The sequence below is a fragment of the Plecotus auritus genome (genome assembly GCF_963455305.1).
Source record: "Plecotus auritus genome assembly, chromosome: 1".
Lineage (NCBI taxonomy): Eukaryota > Metazoa > Chordata > Mammalia > Chiroptera > Vespertilionidae > Plecotus > Plecotus auritus.
This window is the reverse complement of record NC_137770.1, coordinates 204446435-204466366: the sequence shown is the minus strand read 5'-3', so window position 1 is coordinate 204466366 and position 19932 is coordinate 204446435. Positions and strand designations below refer to the sequence as shown.

General features: G+C 35.9%; 1 protein-coding gene across 1 annotated transcript in view; it reads right to left on the bottom strand.

Annotated features, from left to right (window-relative positions):
* Positions 1–5591: 5591 nt before the first annotated feature.
* UBA6 (ubiquitin like modifier activating enzyme 6) overlaps positions 5592–19932 on the bottom strand; it is a 72820-nt gene continuing 58479 nt past the window's right edge. Inside the window, exons 26-33 of the mRNA XM_080676020.1 lie at positions 19301–19370; positions 17902–17973; positions 16488–16605; positions 15156–15349; positions 14010–14137; positions 13009–13096; positions 12719–12813; positions 5592–8250 (exon numbers count right to left, since the gene is read on the bottom strand). Coding sequence (XP_080532146.1) covers positions 8115–8250; positions 12719–12813; positions 13009–13096; positions 14010–14137; positions 15156–15349; positions 16488–16605; positions 17902–17973; positions 19301–19370 — 901 coding nt within the window. The 3' untranslated portion in view covers positions 5592–8114. The remainder of the gene's footprint in view (positions 8251–12718; positions 12814–13008; positions 13097–14009; positions 14138–15155; positions 15350–16487; positions 16606–17901; positions 17974–19300; positions 19371–19932) is intronic.

Sequence of the window (19932 nt, the reverse complement as noted above, 5' to 3'; positions counted from 1 at the left end):
TGATGTCTGGATTTCAAGGTTGAACTTTCCAAGAGGAAAACAACAAGCAAGAAAGGAAGAGCCAAGAGAAAGTCTTTATGACCTAACGTTGGAAATCATACAGAGTTACATATGCTGCATTGTTACATTAGTTGAGGCAGTAAAAAAATTTTGTTTGGGTTCAAAGGAAGTGGAAATAGACTCTATCTCTTGATGGGGGTTGGGAGTGGGTGACAAGCTTCCAGAAGAGCATGTGAGATTGGAAATATTGCTGTGGCCATTTTCAGAAACTATAATAATCTGCAAAAAGGTAAAGATAATGACTCACTTCAGTCTTAATTTGTATATGCATGTTGTAAAATAAGGTAATTATCAAAAGACAAAAACTACTAAACTAGTAAAGAAAAAAAGGTATACAGCTTAGAAAAAGAGAAACTATGTATGCCATTTATATTAAGAAAGAATTTAACCTAAGGAATTGGTTAAATAGGTCTTGGTAGAACTGAAAATGTCAGCAAGGCACACAACTATTAAAGGGCAGAGGGTGAGATTGTTAGAACTGGAAGCCTCGATGAGATACCCTGCAGAGTGCCAGAGGAGAGTTAGTGCCTAGAAATCAACTACAACCACTGGAAGAAAAGCATGCTGACATCAGGAAGCAATCGGCAAGGGTAAAAGTCTCTTCTCCCTTTGTCCAGCATTCTAGTCTCCTTCTAGTGCTATTTATGGAACCTTAAGGAAGCCTAATGGCAAAGGAGAAATGTAGTTTCCAAAACTTCAGAATACGAAAGGGTGTCTAGAGTTGTGAGAATTGGCAATAAATGGAGTAAAGAGACTAAGTAAATACAAAATTAAAAAGGTAAGAAATTAGAGAAAAACAATCACAGAACAGAAAATCCCCATAAAATGGCAGAAATAAATCTATCAGTAATTACATGGAATATAAATGGCAAAAATGTTCCAGTTAGAAGATAAAAATTATCAAATTGGATTTAAAAAGCCCCCAAATTCAAACTCTAGGCTGATATGAAGAAACACTCTCCTAAAAAAATCAGGAGTCAAAGAGGAACTCCTAATGAAAAATAGAAAATATTTTTAAATACTAACAATCCTATATAATAGCCCAGCAACCGAAACAGTGGAATGACCAGAATGACCGCCGCCCTTCACCCTGGCTGGCTCTGTCCCCCAGTGGGGACCCCCACCCCAATCAGGGGCATGGCCAGCCTGCAAACTGCCCAGCAGCCCCTCGCCCTGACCAGCCCAGCCCAGCCCCCAGGGGGGACCCCCACCCCGATCCGGGGTCCCCATCAGGGCAGGCTGGCTGGCCCCCACCTGTGCACCAGGCCTCTATCCTATAAAATAAAAGGGTAATATGCAAATTGACCCTAACAGCAGAACGACCAGAACGATCGCTCCAGTCACTATGAGGTGCAATGTCCACCTCTTGGTCTTTTTCCCCGGCCGGCAGGCTCCGATCACCCAATGGTGAACGGGGAACTGGGGTGGGTGGCAGGAGACGCGGGTGGCACCAAGCCAAGGCCTCCACCAGTCTCCCCACACACAGGGGTCAGCAAGTGTGCAGAATGGCCGACCTCTTGGTTCCTACCCCCAGCCAGCAGGCTCTGATCACCCAATGGCGAACAGAGAACTGGGGGTGGGTGGTGGCGGGGGGCAGGTCCAGCTGCAGACAGCTGGGGAAGATGGCCCTGATCGCAGGCCAGGCCTAGGGACTGTACCCGTGCACAAATTTCGTGCGTCGGACTTCTAGTAAATATATAAATACACATACACACACAGGGTGGGGCAAAAGTAGATTTATAATTATTCATATAGAAAATAATACAATAATTAATAAATAATAAAAGAATAAACTGTTTTGTGTACTTAAACCGTAAACCTACTTTTGTTACACCCTGCATATATATCAAAACTTGTGGAATGTGGCTACAACAGCGATTAGAGTATGATATAACTATAAAATATTATAGTTATATAGAGATATTTATAACTTTTAAATTCATGTTTGAAGATAGGCTGAAAATGAATGAAGTAAGCATTCACCTCAAGAAGTTAGAAAAAAGAACAGTAAAAAAAACCCTAAAGAAAATAGGAAAAAACTAAGTAATATTGATAAAAGCAGAAATTAATGGAAACGAAAAGTAACATACAACAGAGAAGATTAACAAAAACAAAATTTGAATCTTAAAAAAAGACTACAAACTGTCCTTCTTTCCAGATTATATAGGAGGTCCAAAAGAATTTACAAATAAGTTTAAGAATCATTAGAGTTTAGTAAGTTTCTAGATACAGAAGCAATACAAAGAAACCAATTATATTTTACACTAACCAACAGTTAAATGAAGTGGCTAGGTAATTTGGCTTAACATTCTCATTTGAGAATACTTACAGAAGTTGGACAAAATATATTTAAAAAATGTTGGGAAGACATCAGAGTTGTCAGTGAACAATTATCAGGCTAACATCTGGGAAAAACAGAACTTCATTAAGGTGAACCCTTTGTTTGGGATCACTTGTTCCCTGAGAGCTTTGGGAAATTTATAAGTAAGAGTCCACTGAGAAGCTGAGCACAACTAAGGGGCTAGGGATTCAAAGATTGAATCTAGTGCCAGCCAAGAGGTGGGGGCCCTATTAACCCCAGCCCACACTTTGCATCCCTTCTGGATTGTAGGAGTAAGGGTTAGCAGGAAGAAAGAGCACTACGACAGTCTACAGTTCAGCTCTGAATGACATGGATGACTTAGAAAATCTGTTTCTAAAACTGGGTAAAAATGGTCCCAAACTACTAAGTGCCCAATTATCTGGGAGAGCATATGAAAAAATTCTGTGGAGGATGAAAATGATCATGCTGGGCATCAAATTGTTTCTACAATTTTTCAAATATAGTGTTGGCATACACTAAAAAATAGAAAGACACACAAAAATATAAGAAATGAGGATTAGCAGAAACAAAAGAAAGATAAAAATAAGACCAAGAGAATTTCAGATTTGGGAATTACTAAACATAGACTATAAAATAATGGTTTTCATGTTCAGGTAGATAAAAGACTGAAAATTACAGCAAGACAATTGGAAACTGCAAGAGTGACAGATTTCCATATTTGTAAATAGAAATTTGAGAACTGAAAATACAAAGGGCTAAGAATAACCAAGACAGTCTTACTAGTTCTGCCAAATATAAAAAACAATATATTAGCTGTAGTGATGAAGACAATAGACAGTGCAAGTATGTATAGAAAAGGAACAAAAAAATTCAGAAACAGATACACACACACACACACACACAGCAGGGCAAAAGTAGGTTTATAGTTGTTTGTATGAAAAATAATACAATAATTAATAAATAATAATACAAAAATAAACTGTGTTTCATGTATGCAGAACTAAGAAATAGGAACTCTCTATTGCTCAGGAAAAACTTATTATCTAATAAGATTTAAGATATAAATACCCTATGACCAAGCAATCCCATTCCTAAGTTACACCTGCACTAGGAGAATCATATAATAATGTTCATTGGGAACTGTGATTGCCCCAAACTAAAAACATCAGAATTGTCTGCAGTCAATAGAATGAATAAATTGTGGTATGTTACTGCAAAGTTAAATTATACAACGATGATGATGAATGAAGTATAGCTACAGGCAACAACATGAATGAATCCCTTGTTCAATGAAAGAAGCAGCCACAGAAGAATAAAGTATGGTTCCATTTACATAAAAGTTCAAAACCATCAAAAAGTAAATGGCACACCCATGAAAAACACACATGGTGTCTAAGACAAAGGAAAATCGTTTGGAGAAAAATAAAAAGGATCCCAAATCAATTATATAGAAAAGATTCCTTTATTAACTTTTGGTCGAGAATATGTTTGTATATTTTCAGAAAACAACTCCAAGACCATGTGGATTCCTGCAACAGAGAGGAATTGACAGGTCTGCTCCAACCACGAAGACAAGAGGAGAAACAGTCCAGAGATGGAAGACGCTGACGACGCCTTGCCACGCTAGCAGTCAGCAGCTGTGGTTGCAGCAGGACCAAACCAGAGAGGGTCGGACCTGCATTGCCACCATGTGCCCACCATCCAGATATCATTGCTGACATGTACACATAAGGAACTGTTTGACATTGAAACAGGGACTCAGAACTGTTGGACATTGAAATTGGGACTCAAACATTTTTTGTTATTATATGTTTATTTCTAGTCTGTAGAGGCAAGATTTTTTAAAGGAAAGAAATGGGGAAAAAAATAGATACAGAGGCAAAGAAGCATTGAACAGACTGTCAAACTACAGCAGGAAGGCAGAGGAGGTTGCGGGGGCGGGGTGCTGTAAGAGATCAACCGAAGGACTTGTACGCATGCATATAAAGCATAACCAATGGATAAAAGACACGGGGGGGGGGGGAGGGGGCAGGTAAAGACATGTACTGTGGGGTAGGGGAGGCCGGGGGGAGGTCAATGGGGGAAAAAAAAAAGGAGACATATGTACTACTATTTGTAATACTTCAAACAATTAAAATTAAAAAAAAGTAAATGGCATTGTTTAAGTATGACATCGATGGTAACACTAAAAATAAATAAAAATGACATAGTTATCACAGGAGGTAGGGTAGTATTATTGCCAGAAGCTATGTGGGGAGAAGCTGGCTGATTAGGAAGGGACTACAAGGCGAGTTTCTGGCTGCTGTCAATGTTCTATTGATTTGCAAGCTGGTCATACAAATAGCTACCTTAAAATGATTCCTTAAACTGTGTATTTATATTTTATGTACTCTTTTGAATATATTTTTTGAATATTTGTTTCTCAATTAAAAAACAAGATTAGGACATAGCAAGACTAAAATAAACACAAATTACCTTCTCATTACCTACCATGATCTCCAAGATCTCAATGTCCTGTTAAAAGTAAAATAGCCAAACTCATACCTAGTGATTCTATACTGAGTAATTATATACTTAGTAGAGGCCCTAGGGGAGAGGGGGTGTGTCCCTCAGCCTGGCCTGTGCCCTCTCGCAGTCCGCAGTCTGGGACCTCTCGCTCCTTACCACTTGGCTTGCTGCTCCTTAGCACTGCTCCAGAGGTGGGAGAGGCTCCCACCACCCCTGCTGTGCTCGCCAGCTGTGATCCCAGCTTCTGGCTGAGCAGCGATCCCCCTATGGGAGCACACTGACCACCAGGGGGCAGCTCCTGCATTGAGCGTTTGCCCCCTGGTGGTTAGTGTGCATCATAGTGACCAGTCGTTCTGTTGTAATGGTTGCTTAGGCTTTTATTATATAGATGATTATAATGAATTTTTGATAATATTCATTATGAATTATTAGGTCAAGAGGTTTTTTCTCAAAATCTCAAGTGAATAATTTTCTGTCTTCATTTTACTAATTATAAAATCGTGGACTTAATGATACACATCTATTTCCAAGTTCTACCTTTGGAAAAATTTAGAAGAACTTACAGATTAATTAACATAACTGCTTTGAACTCTAAAATGGACATTAGAAATTTGCAGCTAACAGTTTGGGATTTAGCAGATCTTCTGGGTTTTATATGGTCACCATCATTTACCCCCCAATTGTTTTTTGTTTTTTTTTAAAATATATTTTATTGATTTTTTACAGAGAGGAAGGAAGAGGGATAGATAGTCAGAAACATCGATGAGAGAGAAACATCGATCAGCTGCCTCTTGCACACCTCCTACTGGGGATGTGCCCGCAACCAAGTTACATGCCCTTGACCGGAATCGAACCTAAGACCCTTCAGTCCGCAGGCCGACGCTCTATCCACTGAGCCAAACCGGTTTTGGCAACCCCCCAATTGTTATAATAGAATTTCCAGGAGCCAAAAAATCTTTGAAGTAATGTCCCTCCACATCCAGTGACTGTTGTTATCTCCATGACTGCAAAAGTTGAAAAATAGTAAACACCAAAGCAACATTACCCACAAAATAAATGGTAAAATTGGAATCTCTGGATTTACAAAGATATTGTCAAATTTCTTAATTTATTTTTAATAAGTAAAAAATTACTCAGTGGTACCATACAAAATCAAATAATTTTTGCACCTGGTATTGCAATCATCAATAATAATCTCATAGTACAGAAATAAACTAGAGAATGAAAAAAATTGTCATTAACTTCACATTGGCTTTCCAGCTTAGTAGAACTAAACAGAAGAAATTAATGGCAATAACCATTACCTACAGAAAAAAAAAGCAACGACAAAAGGGTTTCAGGTTTAATCCTGTTGATTTTGTTTGTATCTGCTAAAGCACTGGTCTCTATAAATAAGAATTGAGAGCGCATTCTAAATTTACTTTGGAAGAGATTTGGAGATTTATATCAAATGATAAGCAAGCTGTTATATCATAGTTGACTTATTAAATGGCTACCTGGAAAATATCAGTTACTATCACGGAGCACAAAACAATATAAAAGTGGGAAAAGGCTTCTTACAGAAAAGTCCTTTCATTATTCCTACCCTATAAAGTTCTAAGCCATAGAACTTTGATGTTTCTGGATTCAATTTTAAGTAACATTAATTTTAAGCATTACATTTCTAATATGCACAATTGAATAGAGTAGGATATGAGGAACCAAAAATTAATTGCTTATTTCAAAGGTAGCCATTTCCTTTAAATTCATCCTGTCCACTTCTCTCCACCTCCCAATGTACAGATTATCTATCTGTTAACCATACAATTTCACCCTCTACTCCTAAAGAAATTTATTTTCTCAACTGGATAATACTTTTACAAAAGAATAAAATAATAAACCTGGTTGATAGTCATTTAAAGTATTTGTAAATAAAATAAGAGTTAAGTTGAAGATAAAAAATATACCTAACTAGAGTAATACTGATGTGAAATTAGTTTTTAATTAATCAAAGTACCTACTAATGGTCTGAACAGGGGAGCAGAAAAAAAGCAGCTAGAGGAAAATGACTTCTGTGGGTTAAACTTGCTTTAGAATACATGGTAGTCTTAGAAAAAGAAACACTTGCTGTTTCATTGAGTTTACAGTGTTGAGTATACTTTGTCATTTTAATGATAGCATTTATATGAACATATGCAACAGCTCATATCAGAAAACAGAAAGTTTCTGTCATCAAAGACCTAAAAAAATAAATTTTTATTTTCATCAACTCCCTTTCTGGGAATGCAGAATAAAATAATACGTTTCTTTTTAACATAAAATATTAAATTATTTTTTTCTGTCCATTAGGTTGCTGGGAAAAAAAAATCCAAGACTCAACTAGTGATAATTTTTTAATTTCTAGTTTTCATCTACTTCTAAAAAACACTCCCTTCACAAGACCTTTTAATCTTATATACTATGACAATCAGGTCTAGAGTTCCAAATAAATAAAACGGCCACATGAGAAAGCATATTGAACAATCAAATGATTAGCTACATCTATTCACATTCACAGATTCTCTTAAGAGAGTTGTCAGAGTCCATGTAATATGGTTAACATTTAGTCATCTGACCTACTACTCATGGCTTACAACACTGATGCTATCAACAAAGATTCTGATTTTTGGGAGATGGTGATATAACAAACTCTGGTTAAACTAGCAGAGGTAATAGGACAGTAAACTGCAATTGTGAAACTTAAAATGTCTACTCTTCATCCACCATCTCTCTACTTCCCACTGGTGTTAAATTCAAAGTCTAATCATGAAAGGTACTGGGTGCCTGACACTATTTGTATAGAAAAACAGGCCTCAAAAACTAAACAAATAAGAAATTCACAAAATAGAATTAAACTTTTTTGATAGTTGCATTTGTTACTTTAATTTCCTTAACCTTTTATCTCTTCTGGTCATGGATACATATTTTTTCCTTCTATTCATCCAGAGAGGTTAATACACAAATTTGTTGTAAGCATTATAAAATGGCATTCCAATTCAAAGTTGCTTGTGATCATATCCACATAACAAGTGTATACTATGCTCCAAAAGGTTTTGCAGTTCTTCAGTGTAGTTTCTTAATGTTATGTCCCTTAAATTAAGTGTTCCTCAAAGAGAAATCCAGGAAATATGAGCTCATTTTGCAGCTCTGAATTAAGTCACTCTAAAATCAAAGAAGTCCTGCAGCAACTTTAAGACAACTTCTGTTAATCAGTGTCATGACTGAAGTAGTATCTTACTGGAGGTCCAGGCAAATCTTCATCTCCATCAGTGTCTGGGGCAAATGACACAGTAAGATCCACATATTTCTTCTCAGTAGTAGGTTTCACAAGTTTATGCATTCTAAGAAAAATAACCAAAGACAAATAATTTGGTAAATTCCTAAAATGAATGATTTGCCCAGAGAATCGGACTTGTATTTAGACTTTATTTTCATTTTTAACCCCAATAATACATCTGTTTTCATCTATTCTTCCTTTTTTTTTCTTTTCTTTTTTTTTTTTAACTAAAAGCTCTAAACTCAAGACACTCATTTACCTAAAAGTGAATCACTTTGGACCACTGCTGGTAGTGATAAAGAATATAACCCACTTATTCAAAGACAAAAACAAAAAGTGAAACAAATTCTCCAACACACACAAAGCATAAAAAACCCAAAATGCTTTTTGAAAGCAATGATTTAAGAAAACAAATTCTCCTATACCTCCTATAAAGTTTAGAGAAATCATAAATTCTTCTCATTCATGTCTCTGTAAAGAGTAAAAAGCAAGCAAGATTTAAATCTTCGAATGCAAGCTAGAAATATCACAGTAAAACACATTTTTAAGTTTCACCTTTACCTTATATCCTATGTTTATCCTACATATCAAAAACACCTAAAACAAATTAGTAGTTACAAAATAGTCACAGGAATGGAAATTACAGCATAAAGAATATAGTCAATAATCTATACTAATAAGAGGGTAATATTGCTAATTAGACTGGGTCAACTGGACATCTTCTGGATGTCCGACTTCCTTCTGGACGAAGCCACGGTGGCAGAGACAGAGGAAGAGGCGGTTAGGGGTGATCACGCCGGCAGGGGAGCAAAGCAGTTAGGGGTGATCAGGCTGGCAGGGGAGCAAGAAGTTAGGGGCGATCAGGCTGGCAGGGGAGCAAGCAGTGAGGGGCGCGATCAGGCTGGTGGGAAAGCAATTGGGGGTGAAATCAGGCAGGCAGGCAGAAGTGGTTAGGGGCGATTAAGCTGGCAGGGGAGCAGTTAGGGATGATCAGGCAGAGTGGTTAGGGGCGATCAGTTCAGCAGGGGAGCAGTAAGGGGCATCAGGCCGGCAGGCAGAGTGGTTAGGGGTGATCAGGCAGGTAGGCAGGTGAGCGGTTAAGGATCCAGTGGTCCCAGATTGAGAGAGGGATGTCTGAATGCCAGTTTAGGGATTGGGTCTAAACCGGCAGTCAGACATCCCCCGAGGGGTCCCGGATTGGAGAGGGTGCAGGCCAGGCTGAGGGACCCCCTGCAGCCCTCCCCCCCCCCCCGTGCACGAATTTCGTGCACCAGGCCTCTAGTATTATAGTAACTACCAATGGGGTCAGAGGGGTACTTAAAATATGGGGGACGGAGGACATTGTGAAATATATGATTGTCTAACCACTGTGCTATACACCTAAAACTAATACAAGAATAAATAACACTGAATGTAAACTGTAATTGAAAAAAATAATTGATTAGAAAAACTCTAACCTCCCGCCCCTACTTAGTTTTTGCTATTGTCACTGCTACTGTCTTAAATCAAACCATCATCTATATACCCTATTACTGCATTAGCTTCTATACTGCATTAGCTTCTAGACAGCTGTCTCCAGTTTCTCTTCTACCTCCAATCTACTCTGCTGCCAATATTCTCTTAAAAAGTAAATCTTATTTTATTCTCTTGCCTAATAATATTATCTGTCATACCTATCTCATGCCAGGCTTTGCACTATAAAATCTTTAATCCTCAATAGTAGCTCCTTCCATTTTACAAAGATATTTTGTCCCATATATAACTTTCATTCTTTCCACCACTTACTCTTATCCACCTCATCCTTAAGTCATTCAAAAATACTTGCTTTTCCAAATAGATCATGTATGCTCTTTATTATCAGCTGCATGCCTTTGCACACACTATTGCTTTTGCCTGATATAATCCATTTTCAAAAGTAGTGCAAATAAAATCTTCCCTAAGCAGGTTTGATTTAGTAGTACCCATAGTATTCTTATTCTGTAAAAACCTTTATTATAATAACTCTTCAATTACATTTTAATTAACATGTGACTTTTCCTTAAACTGTGAACTCCTTGAGAGTTAAGGTCTATTTGATAAAGATGTATGATGACAAAACATTAACAGGAGTAATATTTATTGAATATTTTTTACTTGCTATTACAATACTAGCCCTTACTATTATTTTAGTATTCGATAGCACAAACATCCCTGTTTGTGGATAGGAAACTAAGTTTCAAAAAAGTTCAATAAACTACAAATCCATGTGACAAAACAATTAAATAGCTGAGAAAGGATGTGAACCCAGGTATTTCTGAAGCCAAGCTTATCCAGCCACTTTATAGGTACTCAGTAAGTTATCTGCTAAATAAACAATGTAATCAAATGAGAAATATCATTCACAAAACATCATGCTGGAGATTACACAAATTGGCCAATTCTATAAAGCATTTTTATGAATTATTCACAGCAAATTTTCAATTTCACTAGTTAATACACTTCAGGACCACACATTCCAATCTCATCTAGGTACTATATGACATAATTCTAAATATTATTCTTTATACAAAAGATATTTAGGATCTGAATTAAAAAACACACACAACCAATATGAGCCAAATTAATGCCTTAGCTAATATAATAGGAATTTTGTTTGTGAAGTATAGATAATTAAGTCTGGATTATAATAATGAAAAAACAGTGAATAACCTCACTAACTGATCATCATAGTTAAAGCTGACATATCTGTTACAGCACCATCATGTGGAGATTCATTTATTCATTTGACAAATGTTTATTAATGTCTATTTTGTGCCAGGCATTGGTCTAGGTCAGTGATCGGCAAACTCATTAGTCAACAGAGCAGCAAACTGCGGCTCACGAGGCGCAGTTTGTCGACCACTGGTTTAGGTTCTTGAAATATATCAGTGTAAATAAAGATTCCTACTCCTTGTGAAGCTAATGGTCTAGGTCCTGGGAGAAACAGATAATTAATAATAAACATTATATAGTAGCTACAAGTCAGTGATAAATTCTATGTAAAAGAGAAAAAGTAGAGCAAAGGAGATCAGGCATGTGAGGAGGGGGCAGCAGATAGGATGCAGTATTTTAACAGGGCTCACGGAGGCCTCTTCAGGAGGTATAAAGACCAGAGGTGAAAATTAGCCAGGTTGTTATCTCAGAGTTACAAGCAGAGGAAACAACTAGAGCAAAGGTTTCATGCTAGTGAATGCCTGGAGTGTTCAAAGAAAAGAATGACCGGTATAGGTAGAATTTGGAGAGTAAAGGGAGAGAAGTATGAAAGGAATTTAGAGGAGTAAATGGGAACCAGATCCTTTAGGGCCTTGCAGACCACTGTAAAGACTGGCTTTTTGGTTCCCTTTCTTTCTTTAGGTCCCTATGACAAGCAGAGGAAATAACTAGACTACTTAATATAATACAGCAATTTACCCCCTTATTCTGCTTTCTTTTCTCCATAGCATTTAACACTATCTGATGTACTTGTCTAGTTGTTAGGCAAACTCTCCAAGTAGGACAGGGACTTGCCTTTGCACACTGCTATACCCCTAATGCTTACAAAAGTACCTGGCACGTAATAGATACTCCTTTAAAAAAAAAACAAAAAAAAAACGGTGAATGAATGAATATAACAATTTGGTATTTTTGCTTTTATACTTCAGTCTCATATTCCTGGTCATTATGTTTCCACAGGAGAGGTAGATTTATTTTCACTTGGTATGTTGATCAAATCAGGTTTCCAAACCTATTGGCTGAAAAGTTAACACTGAACTATAATAAACTCACAAGGGTATTATAATCTTACTAGTGGCCCAATGCACAAAATTCGTTCATGGGGAATGGGGGGTTCCTTCAGCCCAGCCTGCACCCTCTCCAATCGGAGACCCCTTGGGGGATGTCTGACTGCTGGTTTAGGCCCGATCGGGACTAAACTGGCCGTCGAACATCCCTCTCGCAATCTGGGACCGCTGGCTCCTAACCGCTCACCTGCCTGACTGATTGCCCCTAACCCCTCTGCCTGCCTGCCTTATCACCCCTAACCTCTCTTCTTGCCTGCCTGATCACCCCTAACTGCCTCTGCCTGCCTGCCTGATCGCCCCCAACTGCCCTCCCCCTTCTGGCCTGATCCTAACTGCCCTCCCCTGCCAGCCTGATCCCCCTAACTGTCCTCCCCTGCCGGCCTGATACCCCTAACTGTCCTCCCCTGCCGGCCTGATACCCCTAACTGCTCTCCCCTGCTGGCCTGATTGCCCCTGCCTCTGCCTTGGCCCCGCCACCATGGCTTTGTCTGGAAGGACGTCCGGAAGGTCTCCCAGTCTAATTAGCATATTACTCTTTTATTAGTATAGATGAATCTCTCTTGAAGGTTAGCCAACTGAGCTTGGTAGATTCACAGCCTTTTGACTGCCGTAAGGAATAAAACACATACTTATATCTGATTTTCGATAAACCTCTGATATTTAATTTTCCAGTGTGCATCCAGCTTATATGTTTCAATTCCTGTGACTCTTTTGCACATAATGTGTGATACTTACGTTAACTTCAATCTTTTTGCATGACCAGGCATTATAGGAACATAAAGCATTTTGACACCTTGTACCACCATTGTTGGCTCAATTCCGTACTTTTCCTGAAAGTGAATATCCAAAAGAGAAACAATAATCAAAGCTCCATCTAAATATAAAGTTTTGGGTGACAATGTTTTACAGCCAGTAAAAATAATATTTATAAAATTATCCCATAAAATTATGTATAAAAACTAAGACTCAAAGCAACTAATGTATAAAAAACAAACTCAAAGCAACTAAGTGAATACGTGTCTCACTTTGACAGCATTTATAAAATCCAAGAGGGTGAAATCTTCTTTTCCATGTATAGTCCATCGGTCCCAAATTGTAAATGATATTCCATTTCTGTTGTAGAAAGATATTCAGAACAAAAACATTTTAATTTCTTCCCTTTAATAATAATAAAAAGCCCTCAGAAGCCCATTGTTTGTAATTTAGCTAGATATTAATATAGGGGAAAAAAGGAAAATACAACTCCTAATTATTCCATAAACTTGTTTCTACAACATACCACACAGGTAACCACTTTTATCAGTTCCTTATTGATTTTTCTAGCATCTCATTATAAATCAGTATGACTTAGTGAGAGAGTCCTAACCCTCTTTTTTTTTAAACACCTGCATGAGTTTCACTGTGTGGATGTTATAGTGCCCTACTACTGAACACTTGGGTTGCTCCAATCTTTGGTTATGACAAATGATGCCAGAATGAATATCTTGTACATATTATCATTTGATATGAATATAAATGTATCTGCAAATTTGAAATACAGTGCTATATTCCCCATATTATGGGTTACACTACTTTATACTCTCATCAGTAATATATGAAAGTAGTTTCTCACACTCTTGCCAAGATAGATGTTTTCAAATTTCTGGTTGTTGCCAGTCTGAAAAGCCAAAAATGAAGATCCAGGGCAAATGCTTTGCCTTGTCACATAGCTTTTGGAACTAGATTCCAAATCAGATGATCAATTAGTCAGACACTAAGACGTCTTCTAATTCATTTGAGTTAGGTATATGAAACCATAAATCAGTACAATGCTAAGCAGTGTGACAGATTACGTATTGCGTGAGTTCTATGGCTAGTTTAGTCAAAAATACTTCAAGTAGATAGGGTTTTCACCTGTTCTTGAAGCATTGGCAAGAATTTATAGATTTAGAAAAAAAGGAAATGTGAAGTTAGTATTTTTCCCTTTTGAAAGGTAAAAATTTTATTTCATTCTCATTATGTACGAGAAATAGACCTCCATGCGTACCTGATTTCAGTTTTTCTTACTTCAGATGTTTCTGTAAACACTATAATTGGAATGGCTAAGTTAAGGAAACAATTTTTGTAAGCTTCAAAGGGATAGCAAGCAGCTACTTTGATCATCTCCAATGCAACCTAGATTAAAAAAAAAAAAGTAAACTGATTATATAAAAAGCCTGAAACTATTAATGACTTTAATTTTCTCTACTTAATATCCCTAAATTCTTCTCAAGCATTTCTCTGTAAAGAGTAAAATCAAGTATTGGACTAGAGCAATATAAATTTCTTATAAGTCTCTCCAGTTTTAGCATATATACTTTCAAACTCCCCACCTGTTCTCTACATGGTGAACAAAGTTATTAAAAGAATATATTAACTTAACCAGGTAATCTTCCTACTTTGAAAGCAGATAGCAGAACTCAAAAATATAATAGTCTAAGAACACAATACAGGGGCAGATAATTACATGACTTCTAAGAATAACACTGTATACAGTGTAGTAACTAGGGCCATTGTAAAGATTCTGAATCATTAGGGAAAATTAAATTGTAAGAAAACTAAATCACCAACAGGGAATTACATATTTTTTAAGGCAGAGCACTAAAATCCAATAGCAAAGATCAGGGCAGTTCATTTTATTCAAGAAAAAGAGTACCTGCTTGGTATGGAGAAAACAAAGATGATTAAGAGGATTAATGCCTGTAAGAAAAATTAACTATCTAGATAGAGCTTATTTTTTTTTATGTTATAATGGCATGGCTCACTGGTTGAGCATCAACCTAAGAACCAGCAGGTCACAGTTTGATTCCTAGATAGGGCACATGCCTGGGGTTGTGCTCAATCCCCAGTGTGGGGCATGCAGGAGGCAGCTGGAAATGATTCTCTCTCATCATTGATGTTTCAATCTCTCTCCCTCTCCCTTCCTCTCTGAAATCAATAAAAATATATTTTAAAAAATGTTTGTATACCTGTAAAAATTTAAAATGCAGATTGCTGTATTTTAACAAATGTCCTGCAATTTTAAATTGTAAGATCAATATGTATCCCTCTCCTTTTCTAAGATCTCTGAGTGACTGGTTGGAGGTAGTATAATGCGAAAAAAGGAAAGAGGCGATGGAAAAGATGCATTTTCATTAAAGAATAATAAACTCACCAAGCCAGAAACTGCAGCAGTGGTTGTTGCTATAGCAGGTATAATTTTACCAGCTATGCGCTTTGTTTTGAAACGGTCAGCTGGTTCAATGCTATACATTTTAGCACGAAGATTTGATGCAGCTGTGATGAAATCTATGTGTCCATTACGATCATCATCTTTTTCAAATGAAAGGACTGCCATCTGAAGGTCACCTGATCATAACAACCAGAAAAATAAAGTTTCCTAGTAAGTGGTAAAGATTTTATCAGGTGAAAAGCAATGTGGGTTCACTACTCTTATAGGTTCTTTTTTTATGTTTTTGAATGACTGCAATGTACAAGAAAAATGCAAGGAACTGCAGATATTGAAGGAAATGAAAATAATGGCTTTTATATCACTAGATTAGAGAAGTTTCTAGATTATAAAAACCTTTCTAAAAAATAGAAAAATAAGAAAGTCATGTACCACATCTGCTAGTAATTGGTTTACAATAAAAAGGCAACAGTAGATATTGTTTGAAAGTTGATTTGAAACATACTACTCTAAAACATTTGACCTCTGATAACTAAGAACAGGGTAAGTTGGTCAAATAAAAATATGTATCTTTTTTAAAGATTTCTAGATCAGTGGTTCCCATAATCATTCTGTAGATAGGTATAATTTGATCTGTGATGAAATGAAAAAGCAAGAAATGATAGTATGTTTTTTTTTCCAGAACGATAATGAATAACTAAGATGGTTACCTTTTATTTGTAAAATAAATAGTTGGCTAATCCTGGTTGTTTTCCCTGAATTTTACTGGTCTGTGCATAAAATCTAAAAGTTTGGGAACTGTTGATTTATGTAATAGAAAAATGGTGAGCAAGTCTAAAAACATGAACTAGTAGCTCTGTTTTTAAGGAATTAACTGTTCAGTTTCCCTATGTTTAAGAAAAAGTATGTAAGTACATCAGTTTGTATTCCCTGTGTGTAATTATGGAGACTAAGAAGCCAAGAAAAAAAAAATCTGTCTATGCATTTTTATCCTGAAGTGACTTACTTGTCTAAGGTTATGACTCCACTTTTTGCTCATTATGCTAGTCGTAAGTTAAAAAGGAGTCACAACAGAACCTAAAACAATCAGAGCAATAACAAAGCAGATTACATTTGAGCTTTTGAGAGTAGGGCAATGGTGAAGAAAATTATGAATTCAGTCATAGTTTAAGATGAACAGTATCTTTCTTTAGATCATGAAATCAACTAATATCATTACTATTATTGTTATTAAATCCCATAAGCTTTGGGTGTAGAACTTAGCAAAAACAGAAATCCCTCCAAGTTCAAAACATTTTAATAAAGATTCGTTCTTACTTGTGGTAGCTCCATTAGATGACATAATCTTTTCTAGTTGGAAAATAGCATTCCTCTCATCTTCACTGCTGATAGGAATCTGGTCTGGTTTCCGTGCTGTTTCATCTGTTTGAACAACCTTTAAATACATGTATACATGTTCATTAATGTATCACATCCAATATCTAAGTTTGGTTATCATACCTGTTTTATCAATAAGTCACAAGAGAAAATATACCCCCTATCCAGTTTAATCAGATTATTACTCATTATGGTGCCATGTGTTTTATACCTTCCTCTAGTTACACAGGGCTGGGGAACATCCGGCCCATGGACCATAAAGGCCTGCAAAATCATTTGGTCTGGCCCTGCAAGGCATTAGGGATGAGTTAATTAAATGACAGATCACATATAATAGGCTAATTTTTAAGTTGATAATTTAAAAAAATATGTTTATATTGGTTTTTAGAGAGAGCTAGGAAGAGAGAGGGGGAGAGTTAGAAACATCAGTGATAAGAGAGAATCACTAATTGGTGGCCTCCTGCACATCCCCCCACTGAGGATCGAGCCTGCAACCTGGGCATGAGCCCGGACCAGGAATTGAACCTTTGACTCTTAATTCCTGGGTCGACGCCCAACCACCAGAGCTACTAGTACATCGGCCAGGGCTAAGTTGATAATTTTGTATGGCTATCGAATGATGTTATAAAAATCCAAATGGCCCTTGGCAGAAAAAAGGTTCCCCACACTTGCAGAAGTAGGTAATATTATGTTATTTGTATGTTTTCTTTATTATCTGTCTCCGAACACTGACACCTAAACTCTATGAGAACCTTTTTTCTCAGGGATGCTTACTTTGTTCACTAAGAGAACCACAATAAATATATGTAAAACAAACTTGTTTATAGTGAATGTTAAACATATTTACTGAACAGCTTGTGAGCTCTGAATTTATATGATTCTCTTTTAAAATTCCACACTAAAATAAAGTTGATAATAATCAAAAGTTTGAGATTCTCACAAATCTGTTTCAAAACAAACTTCATGGCTCTAACTAGTACAGAGCTGTTTTCTGTTTTCGAAGAAACAGGAGATCCATAAAATATATAGGCATTCTTAAAATATATCTTGATTGCTGACAAGCAATTCTTTTCCAAAGAATATGTCTTCCTTCATACAGATGCAGGGCAATATATACAAGTAACTTATCCTTAAGGAATTACTTACTACACATCCCATAATGGTAGTGAAGTTAATATTCTCAAACTAAGAAACTAGCTACATCATCACTAATTAAAGTACTATTTTTTATTTTAAAAAGACATCTAACTCATGTTTTTATAACCCTAACCTGGATTCTCCAGGTTTAGGATGGAATTTGACACATACAGAAGTTCAATAACTATTTGCCAAATAAAAGAATTTCTAAACATACCTTACTGGAAGGTTTGAATTCCTGAATCTTTACTTCTGAAAGAATATTCAAGAGGGCACCTGCTGATACGTCCTGTTTTTTAAAAAAGTAATTTATCAACAAACTTATTCATTAATTCTGAATTCTACAGCTAAAATCATCCTATAAAAAGTCCCTTTTCATATAAAAATATTTGAATAATTTATCATTTGACTATTTAGACCACACCCATTTATGACAGTTATCTTTATTTCTATAGAAATATCAAGACTGGGGGAACAGTAGTATGTGCAAAAAACTACATATTTGTCAAGAAACCTAAAAATTTTAGTTCTTTCCACAAATTTTTATAAAGGTAGTTTTATGACTGGTTGTATCAGACTAAGTGCTTTAAGATTGGGGACTATGTCTTCATTTTTTTACAAAGCTCTCGGCATAAAATTATACTCAATAAATAAAATAAATAAGTAAATGGAATTCATACCTTTGAAAACATGAATGTATTTAAATGGTTCAAGATGAACCTGGATAAATTTAAGGTTATCAGATCCATATTTACTATTAAGAGGCTGCTTAGGAAAAACTGAGACAAACTGCTTTTGAGGTCACCTATGAAACATCACAAAACTACCACTCTTTTTACAAAAAGAATACTAGACTATATGCCAATATTTTTACCGGACATTCACAGCATATTTTACTGTACATTAACTCTAAAAAGGATTAATCTACAACAGGCATTTTTATCTGGATCCAAGGAAGCTAGATCTATTTGGATCTAGATCTAAAATAGTCAGAATTAGGAATCTGGTTCATATTTCCCGATTCAGCCTATATAAAAGTGTTACAATTTATTTAGCTCTAATATGCATTTGTGGAAAAAATTCACTACCGCAAATTTGCCTCTCAAATGAAACTGTATTAGATCCTTTACAGTTAGTCAAAAAAGATAATGCCTAAAAGAATGGATATGATGATAAGGGCTAAGAAATGTCAATATGAGGTAGCATTTTCAAATTTCCTGAAAAGAATATAAAAAAGCATCATCAAATAAGCCAAACAAATGTTAACAAAGAGAATCTCTAAGGAATATTTTAAATTTGCTATAAAATAATTCCTTTTGCATTTCAGAGTAATTACAATTGAAGTTATTATGTTATAAATGTTTTAAAAATAAAGCTAAGGCTGCTTTTATAAATATGTTTCACTACTTAAACTTAGAAAGAAAACCAACTTTCTTCTACTTAGTAATGCTACAATGAGATTTTAGCTCTTGCTATGGACAAAAATGCAACAAAATAAAAAAACGAAAAGAAATTCTCATAATATATAAACACATTTTGATGATGGAATTAGCTGGTAAGTCATCTAATTCTACCCTGGCTTTGTATCATTTGCTAAGGCTTGAAGAATATCTTACCTCTTCTGTAAATGGAATGCAATAGATTGTAGCATATAATTTTGCAGCATTCAGAAGGAAACTGAAGTGCCTTTGAAATTAAAAAAATAAAACAAAGTGTGAATGCACAGTTTCAAGTAAGATGTTTAATTCACCAGAAACTAATTTTTAACATGTTGAAGAAAAACAACCGTAGAATTTTTATTACAGGATGATTTTTTTAAAAGTCAGTCTGTGAAATTCTGGTCTAGACCTAAGTACTGTAGAGGCTATAGACAGAAAACATCAGATGTTCATCCTCATAAGCACTGATACTTAGAAGTAGTTATCATGATTACTTTGGGGATATGAGTGGCCAGAGAAGCAAAAATTAGATTAGTGAAAGAAAATTCATTTTAATTCATAAAAAAAGTATTACATATTTGGTTTTAAAAAGTCTATGTCAGGTTCATACTAAGCAAAAGAGTGTATAAAAACAAAGAAAGGTAAGTTTGATAGAACAAGCAGTGAGGATTAGCTGAGTGGAAGCTTAAAATAAGCACCAGATGAAGAATTAAGCATAAAGGAAGGCTTACACACAAAGTGTTTAGTGTGTGTGTGTGTTTGTGTGTGTGTGTGTAAATAAAGTTTATATCTCATCTGGATAGGTATGC